General features: G+C 32.3%; 4 protein-coding genes across 9 annotated transcripts; 1 reads left to right on the top strand and 3 right to left on the bottom strand.

Annotated features, from left to right (window-relative positions):
* Positions 1-418: 418 nt before the first annotated feature.
* LOC103483082 (bidirectional sugar transporter SWEET3b) lies at positions 419-3,077 on the bottom strand. 3 transcript variants are annotated; one of them, XM_051089967.1, is made up of 6 exons: positions 2,875-3,077; positions 2,734-2,770; positions 2,290-2,512; positions 1,179-1,340; positions 975-1,094; positions 419-797 (listed from the first exon to the last, which is right to left on the bottom strand). In XM_051089967.1, exons 1-6 carry the CDS (start codon positions 2,915-2,917, stop codon positions 603-605), a joined length of 780 nt encoding a protein of 259 aa, XP_050945924.1. In that variant the 5' UTR covers positions 2,918-3,077; the 3' UTR covers positions 419-602. The 3 variants fall into 3 exon arrangements, with proteins under 3 accessions (XP_050945924.1, XP_050945926.1, XP_050945925.1); XM_051089969.1 differs by having other exon boundaries at positions 419-735; positions 2,875-3,031; XM_051089968.1 differs by lacking the exon at positions 2,734-2,770 and having other exon boundaries at positions 2,875-3,020.
* Positions 3,078-8,157: 5,080 nt separating this feature from the next.
* On the top strand, positions 8,158-9,908 carry LOC103482948 (transcription factor TRY). Of its 3 annotated transcripts, none has more exons than XM_051089966.1 (4): positions 8,158-8,605; positions 9,166-9,224; positions 9,363-9,450; positions 9,596-9,908. In XM_051089966.1, the coding sequence occupies exons 2-4, from the start codon at positions 9,170-9,172 to the stop codon at positions 9,699-9,701; spliced, it is 249 nt and encodes an 82-aa protein (XP_050945923.1). In that variant the 5' UTR covers positions 8,158-8,605; positions 9,166-9,169; the 3' UTR covers positions 9,702-9,908. The 3 variants fall into 3 exon arrangements, with proteins under 3 accessions (XP_050945923.1, XP_050945922.1, XP_016898876.1); XM_051089965.1 differs by lacking the exon at positions 8,158-8,605 and adding an exon at positions 8,617-9,041; XM_017043387.2 differs by lacking the exon at positions 8,158-8,605 and adding an exon at positions 8,618-9,041 and having other exon boundaries at positions 9,124-9,224.
* Positions 9,909-10,797: 889 nt separating this feature from the next.
* On the bottom strand, positions 10,798-16,104 carry LOC103482949 (mitochondrial carrier protein MTM1). Of its 2 annotated transcripts, none has more exons than XM_051089964.1 (11): positions 15,931-16,104; positions 15,354-15,627; positions 14,062-14,151; positions 13,173-13,301; positions 12,869-12,928; positions 12,585-12,755; positions 12,220-12,322; positions 12,027-12,121; positions 11,786-11,935; positions 11,531-11,589; positions 10,798-11,276 (listed from the first exon to the last, which is right to left on the bottom strand). In XM_051089964.1, exons 2-11 carry the CDS (start codon positions 15,624-15,626, stop codon positions 11,138-11,140), a joined length of 1,269 nt encoding a protein of 422 aa, XP_050945921.1. In that variant the 5' UTR covers position 15,627; positions 15,931-16,104; the 3' UTR covers positions 10,798-11,137. The 2 variants fall into 2 exon arrangements, with proteins under 2 accessions (XP_050945921.1, XP_008437577.1); XM_008439355.3 differs by having other exon boundaries at positions 12,027-12,118; positions 15,718-15,933.
* A 2,767-nt stretch (positions 16,105-18,871) lies between these two features.
* On the bottom strand, positions 18,872-19,678 carry LOC103482947 (ethylene-responsive transcription factor CRF1-like). The gene has a single exon (XM_008439351.3). It carries the CDS (start codon positions 19,676-19,678, stop codon positions 18,872-18,874), a length of 807 nt encoding a protein of 268 aa, XP_008437573.1.
* Between the last annotated feature and the right edge of the window lie 1,244 nt (positions 19,679-20,922).

Genomic DNA, 20,922 nt, shown 5'->3' with positions numbered 1-20,922 from the left:
TTTTTTTTTTCTTTTCTTTTTTTAAATTCATCTGTGGCATTTCTCTTTTCATCTTCCTCATCTTTTTTTTTCTCTGTGGTTATATCCAATATCAAAGGCAGTAATCTTTTGTATAATCTTTCCTTTCTCTTTTCTTTTACGTTTTTCTTTGTTCTTTTGGTAGTTTACTAGAATGCTCATTGGTTTCAGCCAAAACCGATCGAGAACTAGTCTGGTCGGTCGGTTGGCATCCAAAATCTTCCAAAACTGATGATCTCCAATTGCCAATTTTCCATCGTTGGTTTGATTTCAAAAGTGACATCAACTGACAAATGAATAAAAAGTAATGGTTTTTAGCCAAGTTGGAGGATGCTGGCGTTCGAGAATATGTGCCTAAATTTGCAATGCGTTATTTGACATCCAATTCAAAGATGCAACATCCTTCAAGAGACTGATATAATTTTTATTATGGTACACAATATTACACTCAAAGTAAATAATATTTAAACTCGTAATGTGTAGCTTTAAATGTATTGAGGGCCATTTGAAGCACCTTTGGTTAATAGAGGGAAGCACTGATCATGTAGAGAGGGAGAGACTAAATTGTTTGTAGAAAACTAAATCTAGGAGTTATTTTGATGTGGAATGTGATTTTCATTATTATTATTCTTTTCCAAGTCCCAATTTGGCTGAGTCTCCATCATAACACCACCTCTTTTTTCCTTCTTCAAAACTTCTTGTTCATGTTCCTTGTTCCTATAGATGCAATACAACACAAGTTGAAGCAATCCCAATGGGCTTCCCACTAGATTTGGAGACTGCAAATAAATTCATTCAAATTTTCACATGTTAATTGAAAATTTGTTGCTTTAAAACAATGTTTTTGTTTCTATTTACTTCAGTTTATCAATCTTTTAAAACACATTGATACAGAATGAATAACAAAATTTTAAGAACTATACAGTTATCGAAGAAGATTCTTAGTAAATACAAACCGCAAGGAAGAGATCATGGCTAAGAAGACCATAAGCCAACCATAAGGAACTTGCGGAGAATGAGAAGAACGACAAATAAAATGGCATGAACTCAACACTCTTTGTCTTTATCACTTGCTTCTGCATGAGATAGAAAAAGGGTCGACCAAACTAAAACAATTTAACGTCGTCGTTACGAAACGATTTTATGGAAGGAGAGGTTACCATGGCTACCAATGGAGAGGCATACATAGCAATAGAAGCAACAAGGCCAATGCATCCCACAAAAAACTTACGAAGATGATGAGTTTTCAAAACAAAAGTAGAGATCATTCCCACACACAAGAATACTGCAACAACTCCCACCATTTTCAAAATCACCTTCTTCTGCACAACATTATTATATATATATATATATATATATATATATATATATATATATATCAGTTTCAATATACACACATAGAAGTTTTCAGTTATATCAAAATCATTGATTAGGAAAAAGAAAAAACAAACTGTTGTAACAGTTGATAATCAGTGATTTAGCGAGATATTTAAAAGTTGTAATAAACATTTTAAAACTAAGTTGAAATAGAAATCCTTACAAAATTTGAACAAAATTCAAGACTTATTTACAACTACGTAACTATGACACAAAATTAAATGATGTACCGATCTAAAATTTTCTCTTTCATTAAATTACTTGATTACTACATCATTTTGTCATTTGTTTTTAAAATATTTTTGTAACTTAACATATTGATTATTCCATTCAAGTTAGGTCTGTAAATTAAAGAACATAAAACTTTTGAATTTGATTGTGATTTGAGACAAGATGTGATATAAACGTGAAAAAGAACCGATCATTTTAAAAAGCTAATTTCACAAATAGAATCTTAGTAGAAAATGAATTATACTTATTAGTGGGTTTAAGTAATTAACAACCAATTAAAAGGTTCTAATGTTCTAATATATCCCTTATTAAAGGAAATTAAAAAAAAAAAAGAAAAAAGAAAAAAAAAAGACATTTGTGTATATTAAAATGTTTGAATATTTTTTTCAATTTCTTCTATATTATTTAATAAGATTTATCTTGTTTAGAAAGCTAGTAAACTGACCAATGATAAACTCGTCATGTTATAAAGAAAAAATTATTAGAGATGAGAGAAAAGATATTCAAAAGCTAGAGGTTTGAAATCTCTGCCAAATTCAATAGATTTTGATTCCAACCTCTAACAAAGTGATTTTAACATTTACTAGCAAGGAATGATGATAAATAAGAAACTAAGATAGACACTAAAATGTGTATAGCTCATCATATAAAAGTTTAACTGACCTTTGCTTGAGATGAAGAGAAGCAGAAGTAGATGGAAATGAAGGATAACTCAAGAAGGATTCCAAGGCCATTAATGGTGACAACAGGGAAATTTTCCCATCCTTTGCTAACAATCGGTAAACCATACCAAGTGTAAAGAAGACAATTCATTAGGGCAACAATGTATGGAACACATGAAAATTCCTCTGTGCTCTTCTTCTTTATAACCCTCCAAAACGTCAATCTGCCATTATAGGTTATATATATATATATATATATATATATATATATATATAAATTAAGTTAAGTAAAATTAAAGACAATAGTAATCTAAAAGAAAGTTTATAGGTTATATAAAATTTTTGTTCCAAATTGCAGCCAAAACAAAACAATAACCCTCAAAACTTTAAATGGATATAAATGGTGAATGAATAAGAACAAAACAAAGTTGGCAAAATTGATTACATGGGAACAGTATAAAGCAGCAAAGAAGCACCATTTCCTGCATAGAAAAACACCCAAAATAGTAACAAAAAATCCCATTCTTTTTTTTTTTTTATAAAACTCTTCATATTAATAATTCTAACATGAAAAAAAAAAAAATACCAATGATTCCAACAGCCATGCGAATGGTGTAGAGAGATCTCATAATTTTTTTTTATTTTTATCTTTATTCTCTTTTGAACAAGACAAAGAAAGAAAGAAAGAAAGAAAGAAAGAGAGAGCTAATTTCTTGCAAAATTCAAATCCTTTTGTAATACAATACTTGTTTTGCAAAGGAGACTTTAAATAGGGGAGAAAGTTGAAGTAAAGTTTTAATAAAGAGAATGTAATCTTTTCTTTAAAAAAAAATTAAGAAAGAATATAATGGGATATTTAAAAAATAAATAAATACACTACAAAACTTTAATGTATGTGGATGAGAAATGTTGTTAAGTTGTATAATACTATATATCATACATTAGATTTGTTTAATTTTTCTTTAATTTTAGTGTGGAACATGTCACTTGGTTGTGGCATATATAATTTATCCCCACCATATGTTTCCAACTATACTTACATTAAAGTTTGGAATATTCTATATATAGAGAGAGAGGAAATATCACCTAGTCTCTCATATTAAATTATTTAGGTTAAAGTATTTTTTTTAAAAAAAAATTCACTTGAAAAAACGTTGCAAATATAACCATTAAGGTAAAAGTATTAACACACACATATATATAGCACGATGGTAACAAAAAGTTAAAACGATAAATTCTATCACTTGTAAAAGTTCGTTAATAATAAATCTTATTATATTTTTTATTATTTAAAATGTTGTTTAACATTTGATTAATGACAATGATAAATTTCAAGATTTATTAAAAATGATAGGAAGTAAAATTGATGAAAGTGATATTTAATAATCCAACATGATGGAGAATATTACATCATTTCATGCATGGATCAGAGAAAAGAAAAATAATAAATGAACCATCACACATTGATCAATAGCTTTTCTAATTGCTTTAATTTTGTTTAATGTATACATATAGATATATAGTCATTTTCATATGATCTCAAAATCATTCCCTTCCTTGATGAGTTAACTATTTTTGTGAGGTACCACTTGCCTTTTGAGAGAGATCAATTCATTAGTGTATTGGACATCTTTGTTTTGATGATGAGCAAACAACCAAGTAAAATTATATGCTCCCATTATTATTGTTATTCTTTGTCGTACGATGCAAATATAGTCTCACATCTTTGTTAAGAAATTAAATAGATTCTTTATCTAAAAAATGAATATGGATGATTTTTCATTGTCACGTAGAGAGTATATATTGTCATATCATTATGAATATGAAAATATAATAAACAAAAAGTAGTTAAATAATTAACCTCTCTCGTGGTATACTTTGTTTGTAGTTAGAGTTAGTAGTTAAAGTAATTAGCTCGTAATTAAACACATGATTACTTTTAAAAGTTGTTCAAATGGATGGTTTTTTTTTATTTAATTTATATATGTATTCCAATATATAATTAAGAAGAATAATATGGAGGTATAGTATATTTGCAAATGGTTGAAGTATCTTAATTCGTATAGACTATCACATCACAACGGTCTATACTATGTTCATGTTGATGTTGAGATATGTGTATTATTGATAAGATACTAATTGGTCAAGAGATTTGAGCTTTCACGTTAACTAATTTATGAAATTAAACTTCAACCTTATTTTCATTTTTAAGATTAGAGTCGAACTCGATGATAAAAAAGTGTTATTTGGTTTTAAGTGTGTTTAAGCTTAATTAACAACTGTATTTTGAAAGAGGTTATAATTAAACCTACCTCTTATCTTATCATATGAGTTATGCTAATATTGTCCGCTGACATCAACATTATTGAAACAAAGTTTTCCTTTTTCTCTTTTGAGTTTAACAACACGTTGAATTGGAAAGATTCGAACTTTTTATTTATTGGTAGATGACGTATATATTATATCTAAACTAGTCTACTTCGACTTGACAATATATTTAAATAGTTGAGTATTAATGGATGTGAATATTTATATTCTATATATTATCGAGAGAGAGATTTTCTTTTTCTTCTTGTTTGTGAGAGAAGAAGTGAATGGGGGAAGAATATGTTGTGTGGAATCCAAATCTAATTCTTGCTTTGGAGACATACATTGTTGTGATTTTGAAAGAAGAGAAGATGGTGTGTTAAATGGAATTCCAATTCCTATGCTAACCAATATGTAATATATTAGAAAACACAAAAAGTATACCTGTTTTTAGAATTTGTACGGTTTGGATCACAGACTTCAAAAAACAGTTTTTGAAAACAAAACTTAAATAAACTACCAAATACAGATTCTCTAAGATCAGAGAATCTCAATTTTCTTTTATAATCGTGAAAAATCAAGTCTTTCACTAAAAGATAATTGCTAACTTGTTGTATCCATTAATGGCATTTACTTCTTCTTCCACAATTCAAATTTTCTTTATGTGAACGAATTTAATTTTTTAAAATCACATGATAATGGTGGCAAAATATCTAATCGTAATTACTAATTCTTCTTACACAACTCTCATTTGCCTTCTAAGCAATTTTCATAATTCAAATAACAAAGTTTATCCAGAACTCCGCGATAGGATCGAAGCATAAAATTTATACAGATTAGAAGCTTAGTCTTTATATTTGTATCTATATACAAATTTTCTAAACTTTAAAATTATCTAACATATTTGTGTTTTCGATCTTTTTGTCTAATGTATTCATAAAACAACAATTTTGCATCCAATAAGCTTTTAACATTCTCATAAATTTTATAAATTAAATGTTGTATTGGCACAATTATAATTATAATGTATGTATATGAACTGCAAATTGAACATTTAAAATAAATATAAAATGGTTTATTTTTTTTTAAAGAAAAACATATATATGTTTAAGAATATAATCCAAATAACATATCCATATGAAACAATATAAAAATGAGAATTAGTTAAAAGGTTTTTAGCATAAATGCTTGATTTGTAGGAAACCATTTTTAAAAAGTTGATGAAGAGTTTGCAAATTAAATTAATTAATTGAAAAGTGTTTTTTCTTAATAAAAAAATTCATAATTAATGTCAATTTCTAAAGGCAATGCCAAAAAGGTCAATTTCTAAAAAAATTCACTATTACTCAATAAAACAATATATAGAAGCATTTCAAGCCTCTTGTTTCTTTGGTATTCATATACTTCACTTCCATCCTAAACATTAATTAAGGAATTTAAATATGTAATCTAAATCAATACCTAACCCAATTCCAATTTTTAATTTCACCTTATACTTTCTAGTCAAAGAGTTGGATCATAGGATGAACGTTGTCCCTAAGTTTATATACATCATTTACACTTATAGATTTCATAATTTACACTTATAGATTTCTTGATTACATTGTCATCGCTGTATAATCTAACTAGAAATTCAAGTGTTTTCTTTTAGAAATAAATAAAAATTATCTTAAAGACGTTAGGAAGAAAGTGAATGAAATACAATTTTCAAGAACCAAAAAGCTAAAATAAAGAATTACATGCTTATATCATAACCTATATTTCCAAGCGTCTCAACAAACCACGTGCATAATCAAAACTAAGTGCTTGAAACACTCTTTAATTATTGAAGCTGGCTATTATAATATTGTTTCGGGTGTAAATGGTTTTAGATTAAATTATAATTATTCATGTTTAGGATAGATATTATTTTAATTTGAACAGAAAATACTAAATAAGAAAACAAAAAATATATGCAAAATGTTGCGATTGATTGTGCTCCAAAACATGAAGTGAGCTATAATAACTCATTTGTCAAGTCACTTAAAATTAAGACTTGAACACTCCTAGATGATGGGGTTAGACAGCTCCTCAACCTGGGTTGGGTGGTTGCTGTTTTTTTTTCAAGAATCAATCGAATGATTCATTCTCAAGTGTTAAAGGATGATAAATTGATTATCATCAACCCTGAGTTGTCATTGTTGCCTCTTCATACATTATCAATTCCTCACCAGTTGGATCTCTTCAAGTCCAGTGCCTAATTAGTTGTCAACCCATGGAATTACTCTCTTGAAATAGAGTTCAATAATCATGTTGAAAAACCAATCAAACTTTGCCCAACTAATGTGTATTCCTATCATTAGCAATGTGCAATAAAAATTAAAAATAATCATGAATTCTCATAAACTATATGTATAATTTAGGGTCAACTGCTCAAGTCAAGAGCAGTGTTATCTCTAGCCAATAAGTACTGTTTGTAATGCTCTGATGATTATCTTTTCCATTAATGAAGCTTTTATATATATATATATATATATATATATATATATATATATATAAAATTCAAAGGACATTGTCTCTACTCTAATAGTCAAATTGACGCCCAAGGGACAAGTAGGTCAATTTTGTTTCTATTGTTTTTGTTTATCCACAATGGACTTTATATTGATCCTATTGGTTTAAGAAAAATGGAAACCGGACAAATTATATATATAATCAAACCATTAGAAATAGAACAATCACCCAAAAAATATTCCACAACCAAATGAAAAAGAAGTTCAAAAAGAAAATCTTAAAGCAAACCTAATCCAATAGATTGACAAATTGATTACAAGTCACGAATAAAGTAATAGATTAATATTCTTTCTAAACTTTAACAAGGAGGGAAATCAAGCTTTGATTTCTTGGTCAAAGTATATAAAAAATATGTACTAATATTCTCATAGTTTATGAAAAAAAAAATCTAATTAACTCATGGTTTTAGAAAAATTGATTTAGATGATATGAAAATGTGGGGTGGCATCACAGAATGTACAAAGGTGGGCATGTTGAGCATTAAATAACTTAGATTTGTAAAATGAACTTTGAGAGAATTTGTTTTTCAATTTAAAAAAATATAATGTCCATCTTGAAAGGCTTATTATTTTTGGACCTGCATATTAGTGGAGCAAATAATTGAGCATTACCCAATGGAGTAATTGCATAATGATAAGAATATATCAAAATCCACCAAATACTTAAAAGAAATGGAGAGTTAATCGAGAAGATAATATGTAGTAAGAAAAATTAGAATGGGGATGAATAATAATTGAGGAGGCTATAGTATGCAACTGACAACTAGAGAGAGAAAAACAGTAAGTTTAAGTGGTGAAAAGGCCTACAAAACTTGTCATCTTTTTGTTTTGAAGCTTGTGTTGGTACCACCCCATTGATTTTGACATAATTCTGCCTGCCTTCACCTTTTCTTCCCACTGTATGGTAATGTTCCATTTTGCTTGGATTTCTTGAAGATGGCACTGTTTCCTGTCAATCAATGCTTCAGCTCCCTAATACCCTAATACCCTAATACCCTAATACCGTAATTCCCTCTCTCTCTCTCTCTCTCTCTCTCTCTCTCCCTCTCTCTCTCTAGAGGTGAAACTAGTTTACTGTATCATTGCCCCCTTCCTATTACCTATCTCTCTTTCTTTTCTCTTTGTGAGCGAACAAATCTAAGGAAGCATGTGAAGAAAGTGATGTAGAAGGGGAGTTCTGAACAGACAAAATAATTTTGTATTCATTTGCATGTCCTTGCTTGAGGAGAGGGGTCTGTTGCAATTGGAATACTGAGCACAAGTTCAGGATAAGATGTGTCATATCTGAATGAATGTGTGTGTGGGTGTGTGTGGGTGCAGTTGAGAAGAAGGTTAGCTGAATTGAATACAGGCAATAGACCATTTCCCCAGGTTTCCCAACTACCAGTTGAATATAATATTTATGGGTGAGATTACAAGGCTCTGCACTGCCTAAAACAATCAGAGTGGAGAAAGAAGGTGAGACATATCAAAGAGTTTTAGGCACCCATTTCAAGTTTAGTTGGCGCCTTCTCGCAGCTGAATTAAACTACTGTCCATGTTTATCTGTCTGCTTATCTGTTTTTAGTTGGTGGGTGCTGAGCTTATATCCACACCTTTTGATTATGGAAAAATCCTAGTTGGTTTTTTGTGACATCTCTCTTAGTCCTAAAGGAATGAGACTACTAACAAGACCTTCCCTTAGAACTGCTCTCTCTCTTTCTCTCTCTCTCTCTCTCTCTCTCTTTCTCTCTCTCTCTCTCTCTCTCTCTCTCTCTCTCTCTCTCTCTCTCAAAGATTTCAATATTTTAATCTTGTCTTTTATCCCTGTAAGTTGTCAACTACAAGTCTACCAACCCAACAAGTCAACCAACAAACTTACTTCCTAAAGTTTGGTGGGAAGAAGAAACTACAGGCATGCACATGAACTTAAATTTGCCCCTGGATGTTTCAAATCTGTCTATCACAGTTTTTCCTAAAAATTCTTTCATTCCCAGTTCTTTAGCTTACTGTCTTTGTGCTGCCTCTAATCTTTGAAGAAACATGGACAATCATCGTCACCAGAAACAGGCCAAAATCTCACCACTAGATTCCGAAGGTCCATTTCATCATTCATTACCTCGATTTTCTACCTTACTCATCCTAGTGTCGGTCTCTTCGTCATGATTTTCTCACTTTTTGATGATATTTTAAGTCCTACTTCCGTTTTGTGAATTTGTGGCTTATTATCTAACAGAGGTCAGCAGCACTAGGTGGCAGTTTATAACTATGACAGCACAAGAGGAAGATCTTATCCATAGAATGCATAAGCTGATTGGAGATAGGTAAGTTGGGTTCAAAACAACCCAGGTTTACAGAATTCTCCCCCTTATCTAAACAATGATGAAGACAGATTCTGTTCCCTCCCCTTTATTGCTTTCCAATTACCTCAAGCATCTGAGTTTCCAAGAAAATGGTCTTTCATTTCAGGTGGGATCTCATAGCAGGCAGAATTCCGGGGCGAAAACCAGAAGAAATAGAGAGGTATTGGATAATGACTCACCTTGAAGGGTTTGGAAAAAGAAGAAGAGGATGAGAGAGACAGAGAGATACAGGCAGTGGGGGTTCAGTCAATAAGTCCTCAAAGACTTCTGATTGGTTCTCTACTTCCTCTTTTGTGGTCTCCCTGAAGATAACCCTCTCCCTAATAGCTTTAGTGTATTACAAGTACCCTTTCTAAGAACACATGGTATGGAACTGAGCTATCTTTTATCAATCAAATAACACAGTATAATTTATGATTCCAAATCAAAAACTAAAGCAAAGAGCAAAAACTATTCAGTTCTTGTGTGTGTGTGTGTGTGTGTGTAAGACCGTAATTTTTACATGTTCGAGTATAACATGCGAGGGTGACTTTTCTGTTTCTCAAACAAATTGAAAAGAAGAAATACAGTAAAGATTACCAAAAGATCAAGACAAAATAATTCTTATTCTACTGTTCTAAAAGAATTGTATGAACAGTTGAATTCATGGGGAATAAATAAGATCCGCTTGATTCCAAATACCTTAATTTAGTTAGCATTAAGAAGATTGTTTGATGATTTGGTCAGCAGTTCCCTTTTTAAGGTACAGAGTTGCTATTCAATTCTAATCTCAAACCACAAACAATTAAAATCTCCAATCATTAGCCTTTTCAGATGCACAAAAGATGGCTGACAGCAGACACGCCCAAAAGTTCAGCTCAATAAAAGTATATCTTTCCCGAGAAACAGAAAAGGAATGCAATGAAATGCCAATTCTGAAACAAACCTACTTTAATAAAGACATGAGGGAGAATTTAATTGAATCTATGGATATATTTTATTTGAATATATTTTATTGAAATAATGCGTAAGAGGGATATATTTAATTCGAGTTTATGGAATATCTGTGTATAAAAAGTTTTAATAAAAGATATGAGAAGGGAAGATTTACTTCGACCTATGAATATCTTAAGCACACAGATAAAGACATAAAGGATCTTTTACTTGAATCTACGGAATATCTCGGTACAAATGGTTGAATAAAGGCAATAGAAGAGAGAGTGTACTATGATGTAAGGATATCTTAAACACGGATAAAGGTGTTGTTAAGAATTAGATTGACCAAAATGAAGAAAAAAGATTTTCCCAACTGGAGGGGTAAACAAGGGGTAAGAGAGAGAAAAAGAGACAAAAATACTATTACTTTTAGGAATAAATGAAAATGTCACAAAACTTTTCAACCATCTGAGCAAATCAAAATTAGTTTACGCCTCCAAAAATTTGTTCACCCCTTCTATAGTCTTTTTTTTTTTTTTTGTAGGGTGAGGATGCTATTATTTATGCTACCTGCACCTATTGACCTAGACAAACTCTACAAAACTGAGACTGTACCCAATGTATTTAGTCCGCAGGTTATGGAATCCACAGTTGGTCAAAAAGAACTCTGGTTGGTGAGTTCCTCCTATGCACAGCTTACACCAGAGGAGGGTAAGAAGCAGCTCTTACCCTGTCATGAAGCTGAAGTTGGATACTGGCGATGAAGAACATATTTCACAACTTCATAAAATGATACCACAATCCCAACTGATGGGCCTGCACGGCCAACACGAGGTCCAACTCCAGCAAATAGTCCTTTCATCCCACCATCCCTGGTTTCAAAGTTCAATTTAATTTTACTCAAATACAGCACAAACCAATTAATGGACTTTATTAATTAAAGCTAAAAACTAAAGCTGAGATCATATCCAGATTACCAAGATTGATGTGATAGCGCATTAGAGAAGAAATAATGAAGCCCTTACAAAATTTTCATGCTTCATGTCTTCCTAGTGAAACTAATTTAAGGATAAAAGCATCTTTACGACAACCTATTACAATTTACTAGTCCGAAGTAGTGAAATACCTCCAAACCTCCATCAGTGTCTGCCTCGTTGTCATTGTCAGTGCTCTCACCGGATCCTTCTGAAAGTTGCAAAAAGAAAATTAAAAAAAATCCTTACATAGATCTGTTACATTTTCAAATGTGGACAACAGACCTAATTACTACACTCAAAATTGTGAGGGTGGAGTAGCAGATAATGAATGTTTACTTTCTAAACAATAGCGAAAGTTCTTAACCCCTAAGAAAAGGACAACAGTAAATTAGAAAGGAAAAAACCTCTATCTGTCGTCGGGTTTTCGCAACATCAAGGGGACATGTAGCGGCAGCAGCAAGACTTCCAGCAAGAAACCCAGCAGAAAAGTTGGCCCCAAACACACTGGCTGCATTAGCGTTGTCACCTACCAATCCAAGTAGTTTCCTTCTGGCCTACAAAGAAGAAAAAAGCCCATTTAGACATAAAGTTCAGTGGATTGCAGAATAAAAAAGCCTAACTACAGCTGGATAGTTAAATTTTCACCGGTTCAAGAGTCGACCAGCAAATTGCTGAGAATGGAACATCACGTGCAAGCTGTGCCCCCATTCCAGTCCATAGGGCACGGTAATTTTTCGCTGCTAAAAATTCATTAACCGAAGTAAGAAATTACACCTTAATTTGAACAGGAGTAAATCAGGTTTTAAAAGAAATTTGTACTCGTTACATATTAACTTACAGGAAATTTCACCATTAGCTGTGCTCTTAACATTGGAGACAACCCCTAGTAAAGTCTGCCAGACTCCAGGCGGCTTCTTGCCAATTCGCATCTCCTTAAATGCCTATACAGAAGCAAATGAAGCATACCATTCATTTAACTGAATGTCACAACGCAAGGAACTTCCAACTAATAACTAATCAACCATGTGAAACCCAGTACTCAAAATAAATAAAAAACATGTGAGACTCAAAACGAAGAAAATATGCTAACACAAATAAATAAAACAAAATTATAATAAAAAGCTAACACAAACATGCAAACATCTTGAAGTATTAATAGCTGAAGTTATATTTCATAACAATGTATAACAAAAGTATTAATACCTGCATGCGAGTTCTAGCAAGCTCAATTGGATAACAAGTTGCACAAGCCAAAGAACGCGCTAATGCCCCAGCAACTAACGGGACATAAGGAGTAGCACCAGGAAGATTCTTCGAAGTGGTCTCTTCTAACCAGTTACGGAATATGTCGTAGCAAGGTAAGTAGATTCCCACCTGTTCTTTTGACGTTAATGATTCCTCGGATAACAATAACACGACCATACAAGTATTCGAGCAAAACTTTTACAAAATGGGAAGATTGGCCTTGGATTAATATGAAGTCATACCGTGGGAACAGCAAGAGCTAAGCCAGCATTTGTACCTCTCCACAACCTCGCAAACCCTTCCTGGGAATTTCATTGAGTATAATGAACATTAAAACAAATACATAGTTCATTAACAAGCATTAAAATAAATACATAGTTCATAACCTACTTTAGAAATTCACATCCTAACTTATACTGAATATCTATTTTACAAGCCAATTGTGTTACATCATTCGGTCCCTGAAGCTAAAGTAATCATCAAGAAAAACAAAAGATATGAATCACAAGTGTGTTGATCAAGATTAACAAGAGAAAACAGACCAACCTGTCGAATGATTTTGTAGAAGACGTCCAACGTCCCTTTGTACTGAAAACAATCAGGAGGACATATTGCTACTGTACCATGAACTCCCGCACGGGCACATGAGGGAGAACACCTTAAATCTGCAAACATCTGGCATAGTATATAGAAATCAAAGATTAATTTAAGATCAAAGATAGAAATCAAATCCAAAAAAAAAAGGTAGAAGCATAAAAATATCCAAAAAAACAAATTTCAAAATGAAGCAAAACACTAAATTAAGATTTGATATTATGCTGGTAGGCGATAGCTCCATTAAGGCATTAGAGAAAGCACGCCAGCAAAATGGCAGGACTCAAAGTACTTCTTCTCAATCAATCCATAGTTACGAAGCTAACCTCAAAAGTAGGTTTTATGATGGGATTTAGAATGAATAGCTTTTGAAGTGAAACTCAATCATCTCTGACACAAATAAAGTTAGGTATTTGTTCCTAGCCTAGAAGAATAAACACGGTCACTAAAGTTTCACTATTTGAAGCAAGTAACTACTTCAAATCAATTAAACCCAAATATACCTTTTTCTTCTTTGATAAAAAATTCAAATTCTACCTTAGCAGGAGAAGTTCGGAAATTCTAGACAGAGCCAAACGAATGTAACAAAAACATCATGTTAACTACATTTGACATACCATGAAAATTATACGCATTAAAGGATAAAAAAACTAAAAATCATGGCAAGGGAATGAATGTCCTCAAAACTAAAGTAATAGCCAGGCATCAAATACAAATACACTGTAACATCATTTATCATGCACCAAAAACAAAATGATAATCAGAAACACAATAAGATTCTAAAGGAGCTACATCAAAGATAGGGAAAAAATCAGTCAGACTTATAGGTAATGGAACCAACCGTGTTTGGTCCAAAAAAGGCCATGCGACTGGTCCAATCACTAAGTGGATGTGAATAAGGAACTCCTGCAGCTTGAGCTTGCAACCTTGTCTAATAATTCAAAAAACAGAGAATTTTTAGATTGCACAATATGCTGGGGAGGCCATTTATAAATAATTACGGTTGCAGAACAGAGCAAAGAAATAAGGAGCAGCCCCATGTATATACATATACCATTCAAGGTCCCAAATAATATATAGAAAATTTTAAGAACATCTCAGAGTGTTCGTGCTTTTTAAGGAGTTGTCAAAAACTGCAAAATTAAGGTTAATTTATAAATTTAGTCTTTGAACTTTAAAAAAAAAATTACTTATGTCCTCGACTACTTTGACTCTAAGATGTACTTAACATGAATACCAATACTTATATATTACCATAACACCTTGACTGAAGTGATAATTTGGAATGTGCGAAGCTCGCTAGATAAAACACAGGCAGGCCAAACCAAAAGTTCAATAAGATAGTAGGCACAGTACATTTCGTTTTTAAATATTCACGGGTACCAAAATAAAAATTTTAAAAGAGATGCAATACAAGGACTTCTCAACTGGTAACCTAGCTTAATTCTACTCACGCCTAAACAAACTTAACTGTGAAGTTCAGATGTTACACTGCATTAGTCCAGATATGATCGTACCCATGCCCAATACATTTTAAACCAATTTTTTTGGCTTGCTCACTCTTACTTCACCTAGGTCACCTATTCCCTGTTGTTATATTATCATTCCAAAATATCACTTGCTAACCCAATCAACATATCACATCAACATTCTTTTATATCCGTCGAGTATCTGACCAACTTACAAGCACTTCGACTTGTCTCATGCGACAAATACTTAAGTAAAGATTATCAAATTCAAAAAAGAGTAATGTAATTGAGAATTTTTAAAGTCCAAGACAAAATTTGTAAATTATTATAAAATTTAACAACTTTTTCTTTCCTTATTTCTCCACAGTATCAAACATCAAGAAAAACTTAACAAGTTGAACAACTATCATATCATCTCCAAGACTTGAAAGAAGAAAATATTTTTTAAATAATCTTCTATCATAAAATCAAATAACAGGTAATTCACTGGTCATCTAATCAAAGGCCTATAACAGGCATCCCCATGGTGTAGAACCCATAACTTGTCCCCGAAGGTACTTAGAAAACTATTCAATCGAACCCCACGCTACATATTTCCAATTATTCCCAGACTATTCAAGTATCCAACACATAAACAACAAAGAGAACATAGACTCAACAGTACCTTTGCAACATCAAGAGGATTCACAATGACAGCAGAAAGAAAAGCAGCACCAGCAGCAGAGAAAGCACGTTCTCCAAGCCCCAATTTTTCATTAGAAGCAGTATCATTCGAAGGCTGAGACGGAGAAGCAGAAAACCGCAACTCATCACCCACCACAACCAACATCGAAGAATCACGTCCAACTCTCTCAATTCTCCGAGCTTCCTCGTCCGAACCAATCCAAGAATCATGCCCACGAGCCGATTTCAACATCCTCTCCCCCAACGAGTTCATTCTGCAACAATCAAACAGTCGTTTATCAAATTAAAAGAAAAAAAAATGGAAAAAATCACAAATTCTTACTAACAGCCATAACAGACAAAACCTGATTGCGTTATTAATTGAATGATGGAATGGGGATGGAAATACGCATTCAGAAAAAGAAAAGATGAAAAGAAACGAGTTCTCCAAATTGCTTGGAGGACGTGAAAAAAATGAAGGTGTGTCTTCACCAGAAGAAAGCGGGAGAAGAGAAGAGAAGAGAAGAGAAGAGAAAGAGACGAAGAAGAGTGCGGCTAGGGCCACATTTTGTTGTTACCTTGGCTTTAATGGTGACCTCCTAATTTCTTAGTAAATACCTAATTATTCTACGTTCTACCTTAATAGCAAATTCTATTCCACATATTTTCTTTTATATATATATATATATATTTTTTTTTATTTTAATTTATGATATTTCTCTACAATTTTTCTCTTCGATATAAAATATTTTAATAAGTCAACGATTAAAATATCAATCTTTCCATTCAAATATATTTTTAGTTTCTGTATTTTCAAATATAAAGCTATTCTTTTTTCTTTCTATTTCTTTTTTCGAAAAGGCAAAATAAATAAATAAATAAATAAATAAATAAATAGATGATGGGTGATGGGGAGAGTGTTATTTACTCATAGATTTGAGAAAGAAAAAGAATGTGTGAATGTGTTATTTTGGGGCGGGGCGCAATTGTGAAGAAAGAGGTGGAAAAACGAAAGAAAGAAAGGGCCTTCAAAGATTCCGCGTGCTCAAGACTACAAACCCCCGCCCCCGCCCCTCACGCTTTCTAGAACCCTCTCACCGTAGCGCCTAGATTTCGGCCGACGTTTGTCGCGGGCATGACGACTTACATTAAGTCATGAAGAATGCCTCAAAGTTAAAAATTCCAGTGAAATTGCCTTTGAAAATGCAGTTCTTTAACTTCGATTTACTTGTAAAATCCTGAATTTAATTACCTGCAAGTAATTAAGTTGAGGAAGATGAGAGAGTCTTATGAATCTAATTGTTAGATCAAATAAATTAGAGCGTTGATAAAGAACTTCCGTTTTTCTTTAGTTTTTGGTATCGAGAATGCAATATGGTTGTTAATAAAAGAGCCAAAAATAAAATGAGTGAGGTTTGGGAAGTAAAATGTTGTACATGTATTTTGAATCTAACTTCCTAGGGATGGATGTATTACTAATGCCCATGTGACTTTCTTCTAATAAACCATCTTTTATTTTATTTTTTTTAAAAGACATTTATTATAATTTAGTCTATAATCTAATTTAAAGAAGTTTTTATAAAACATCATATAAAAAACAAATTATTTATATTTCTTGAAAAAAACTACATTTGATTTTGATCTTTGTATGAAGTATAAATATATTATTTATTTTAGTATCTTTGACAGTTTTTATAATATTATATTATAATAAACTATTTAATTCATAGGTTTTAAAATTTTCCCACCTACAATTTAACCCAAATAATTTGGCATAGAAATTATTAAAATTTTCAAAATATCTCATGTATCTGTGAACTTGTGTATAGTAAATATCTTAACTTTCATATTGTTATCCTATTAATGTATTCATTTTTACAAAGTAATTGATAATGAAAGACCTAATTTTTTTTTTTTGTTAATAGTTAGTGAGAATAGAAAAAAAAAACTGTCTAATAAACAATTAGATTAAAAAATGAATAAGTTTTATAAATAAGATAATTTTATGAATTTATTAAACAAAATTCAAAAATATATCAAACATCCTTCCCTTTTAAAATTTAGAGTCTTAGTTGATCTAAAATAATATTGTAAAGATTATGATATAAATCTTTTGAAAAAATATAACAAATCAATAAAATATTATACAATTATTTTTTAAGATTGTTTATAATTATTCAAATAATATAGAGGGCACGTGGCAAAGGGAGGGAGCTTTTATTGTGGACACTCTGTTTAGATTTATGATCAGGCGCTACGCACGTGACACGTAGAGGAGCACTGACCGTTTTAAAGAGGTCCTCTACTTTTATTTATTTATTTTTATATTGTCAAACCTTAATAAGAAAAAATAGTAATAAAATAATGAAAAAATAAAAAAACTTAGGTCCCAAATTTGTAATTGATTGATTTATAATCTATACTCGTGTAAACATGATTATTGTATTAATCAGTGATTATGTAGCACTATAGCATTGGAAATATGCTAGTTTATGCGATACTAGGTTATTACGTCGAAGTCAAGTTTGTAAGAAAAATTTAGCATGAAATCTATTTTATATTACTCAACAAAGTAGCAATAGCAATTAAAATGGAGTGAAATTCATATCACATAATAAATAATAAATTCTATTGGGGGAAGAAGTTTTCATCAAAACTTACCAAAAGGCATTTAATAAATTTGGAAAGGAATGACAGAAGGCATTGGAAGGTGTAGAGAAGAGCAACATAAGATGACACAAGGGGGACCAAAAAAGCTTAGAACAGTACACAAAGGTGTTATTGAGCAAAGCAAAAAAGAGGGGGAGAAAATCAATCTTCTTGCAACTTGCATTCAATCAAATGAGTACCTTTTTTGTTTATATTCTCTCCGTAAATTAAAAATTAATAAAAATTACATGATATTTACTCGAAACTATGTATAGAGTCCCTGACCTCAACCCTTGGCCATATGTTTGATAATTGAGATGTTAGTTTCATAGAGATTTTCCATCCCGTTCGTGGGGTAAGACCCAACAACAACGAGTAACTTTAAGTCTCTCAAAACAAAGTCCATTCAAATGGAGAGAAAGAGGAAGAGCTATACTCTAGCAATAATACACGAATCTCACGAGGATTTGTACCTTGTTTTCACATCTGGTCATCACCCTTTTTTTTTTTTCTTTTGGCCCTTGTTATGTTCATAAGATATGAAAGTAAATTAAAGAAGTTCGATCAAATAACAACATATAGAGTGTGATGATAAGAAACACGTTAATACACATTTTTATTGATACCTAAAAAATTAATAGGCCTACCTAGTCCTTTCTTACTCTCTTCCTTCAAAATTTTAACTAAAAGAAGAAGAAAAATATATATATTATCAAAAATTGAAAACTTCTTTATAAAAAAAAAAAAAAAAAAAAAAAAAAATCAAAGATAGATTCCATTGCGGCGGCCGGAAAAAAGTCTGCCAGAAAGTAAGCAGGCCGGCGGCGGCACATTTTCCGAGGACTCTGAAGGGTCACTCACCGAAATGCCTCATAGGACCACCAAAGGATCCGACCCCATCAAAATTTCTTCAAAATAATCATGATCTTCTACTATTTCGACGGACCCCGCCGCCGCCACCAAGTCGCTGGACCTAGCGCCGCCGTCCGCATCGATCCATGGTGCTTCTGTTATAAGAGTTGATTGGTACTCTGGAAAAAGAGGCGATTCCAAAACACTCGATTTGAATATGTCGTCGGAGAAGGGGCAATCCACCACCGGCGAATCGTTAACGGCCCGGTAAGACGACGAACATTCGGTGAACTGGGTTCTGTAGAGGACCGATGTCGGAGAAGAAATGTTCGTCGGAGACGACGGCTCATCGCCGGTAGATGGCGGCGGAGTATGAGTGGGAAAGTTGGTCAAAGCCGCCGGTCCTCGGAGCTTCAAGGCGGCGCTGTCGTACACCATTGCAGCCTCCTCCGCCGTATCGTAAGTCCCCAACCACAGTCGTACACGACGGCCGGTGTCACGTATCTCCGCCGCCCATTTCCCCCACGGTCGCCGCCGGACACCGCGAAATTTACTCACATTACCCACCGCCTTCCTCTTCCTCTTCCTCTTCCGGGCACCACAACCGCCGCCGTCCCCCGCCGTCCCGACGGACAACTCAATTTCATAACGCTTCACACGGCGGCGGGGGTAATTCAAGGTATCTTCGTCACTAGAAGACGAGTCCGTAGCATCCGGGTCAGTCATTGAAATCCGAACAATTCTTGAACCGGTGGAGCTCCGGCCGTGGAAGTTTCCCGGCGGTTCCGATATGGGTTTCCGGCGAAGAATGGTCGAAACTTCCATGGTAATGTCAAGGATAAGGATTTATCGGCGGAATATCTAAATTTGCGTTGTAGGGAGAGAAACAGACTGATAAAAAGAGAATGAGAGAGAAAAACGGTGGGAAAATGAAATCAAAAGTGGCTAAAAAGATAAGAAGAAGAAATGAAATGTATGAGAATGGAAAGAAAAAGGTTATGCCATGGAAATTTAAAAAAAAAATTACAATAGAGAGGGAAAGTGAGTGAGAGAAGACATTGGAGAAGAAAAGGTCAGAACTTGAAGTGAAAGGTTGGATTTTGAAAGATGGAATTTTTTGTGCTCATATTGTTCATTAAAACTCTAATATCTGATATGGTATTATGATCATCACTATAATTTAAAACTAACATTATATTATTCTTTTTAGTCGGTCTATTTCTTTTTAGTACTTGTTTAATTTTAATTTTTATATAACTCTTTAATTTTCACTTAGTTTTTATAAAAATAACATTGATTAAGATATTATATCATTACTTGGACAAAAATTAAAACGTAGGGTAATATATTACTTTTAAAAAAAATATATTTTAAAACCTCAGTTAAATATTTATATATATAGAAAAGTAGGAAAGAATGGGGTTAAAGGTGTGATTATAGAATATTTTATTAAGAGAAGAAAACGTGTAGAGCGAAAAACAAAGGGTGATACTAAGAGGGAACACAGGTGCTATTATGATGTGAAATGTGCTGTCAATTCCTCCATCAAATTTGGGGATCTTCCTTAACCAAAACAACAATCTTAAAAAGATAGATTTATTTTTAAATTTTGATTTTTATATCTAAACCAAAGTTTTAAATTAGGACTTTTTTTAAAGACTAAAGACTATGTAGGTCTATTTTTAAAATTCATAAATCAAAATATGCATAATTTTCTTTAAGCTAAATCATCAAACTTGAATTGGTACAAAAATTGTAATACAATTACATAATTTTTTTTTTTATCTTTTGTAATTGATAAAGCTATGAGTTTGGTAATTCAATTTAAATTCTAAAAGAAAGAAAATTAGAAAGGAAGAATCCAGAAATTGGAGACAAAGATTGAAGAGAGATAGGACCGTACATCCCTCCTATGGTTTGTTTGAATAATGAATACATAAATTATTCCTTTTACCGAAGTTATAGCATTACACAACACCCAACACGACCCCTATCCTTTTTTATTCATTCATCTTTTCATGTCCCTTTTTCTCTTTCTCCTCCACAATTTTACTTTTTCTTGGTTCTGT

The sequence above is a fragment of the Cucumis melo genome, chromosome 9, assembly GCF_025177605.1.
Source record: "Cucumis melo cultivar AY chromosome 9, USDA_Cmelo_AY_1.0, whole genome shotgun sequence".
Classification (NCBI taxonomy): domain Eukaryota; kingdom Viridiplantae; phylum Streptophyta; class Magnoliopsida; order Cucurbitales; family Cucurbitaceae; genus Cucumis; species Cucumis melo.
This window is presented reverse-complemented; position numbering and strand designations above follow the sequence as displayed.

Coding starts and splice junctions, on each gene's coding strand:
- LOC103483082 (XM_051089967.1), bottom strand. CDS start 2,917: ATGAGATCTCTCTACACCATTCGCATGGCTGTTGGAATCATTG. Junction 2,771..2,874: donor CATGGCTGTTGGAATCATTG/GTATTTTTTTTT, acceptor TTTTCTATGCAG/GAAATGGTGCTTCTTTGCTG. Junction 1,095..1,178: donor CCTCTCCATTGGTAGCCATG/GTAACCTCTCCT, acceptor TATCTCATGCAG/AAGCAAGTGATAAAGACAAA.
- LOC103482949 (XM_051089964.1), bottom strand. CDS start 15,626: ATGAACTCGTTGGGGGAGAGGATGTTGAAATCGGCTCGTGGGCATGAT. Junction 12,122..12,219: donor AGCTAATGGTGAAATTTCCT/GTAAGTTAATAT, acceptor ATGAATTTTTAG/CAGCGAAAAATTACCGTGCC. Junction 11,936..12,026: donor GCTGGTCGACTCTTGAACCG/GTGAAAATTTAA, acceptor TCTTCTTTGTAG/GCCAGAAGGAAACTACTTGG.
- LOC103482948 (XM_051089966.1), top strand. CDS start 9,170: ATGGACAATCATCGTCACCAGAAACAGGCCAAAATCTCACCACTAGAT. Junction 9,225..9,362: donor CTCACCACTAGATTCCGAAG/GTCCATTTCATC, acceptor ATTATCTAACAG/AGGTCAGCAGCACTAGGTGG. Junction 9,451..9,595: donor CATAAGCTGATTGGAGATAG/GTAAGTTGGGTT, acceptor CTTTCATTTCAG/GTGGGATCTCATAGCAGGCA.
- LOC103482947 (XM_008439351.3), bottom strand. CDS start 19,678: ATGGAAGTTTCGACCATTCTTCGCCGGAAACCCATATCGGAACCGCCG.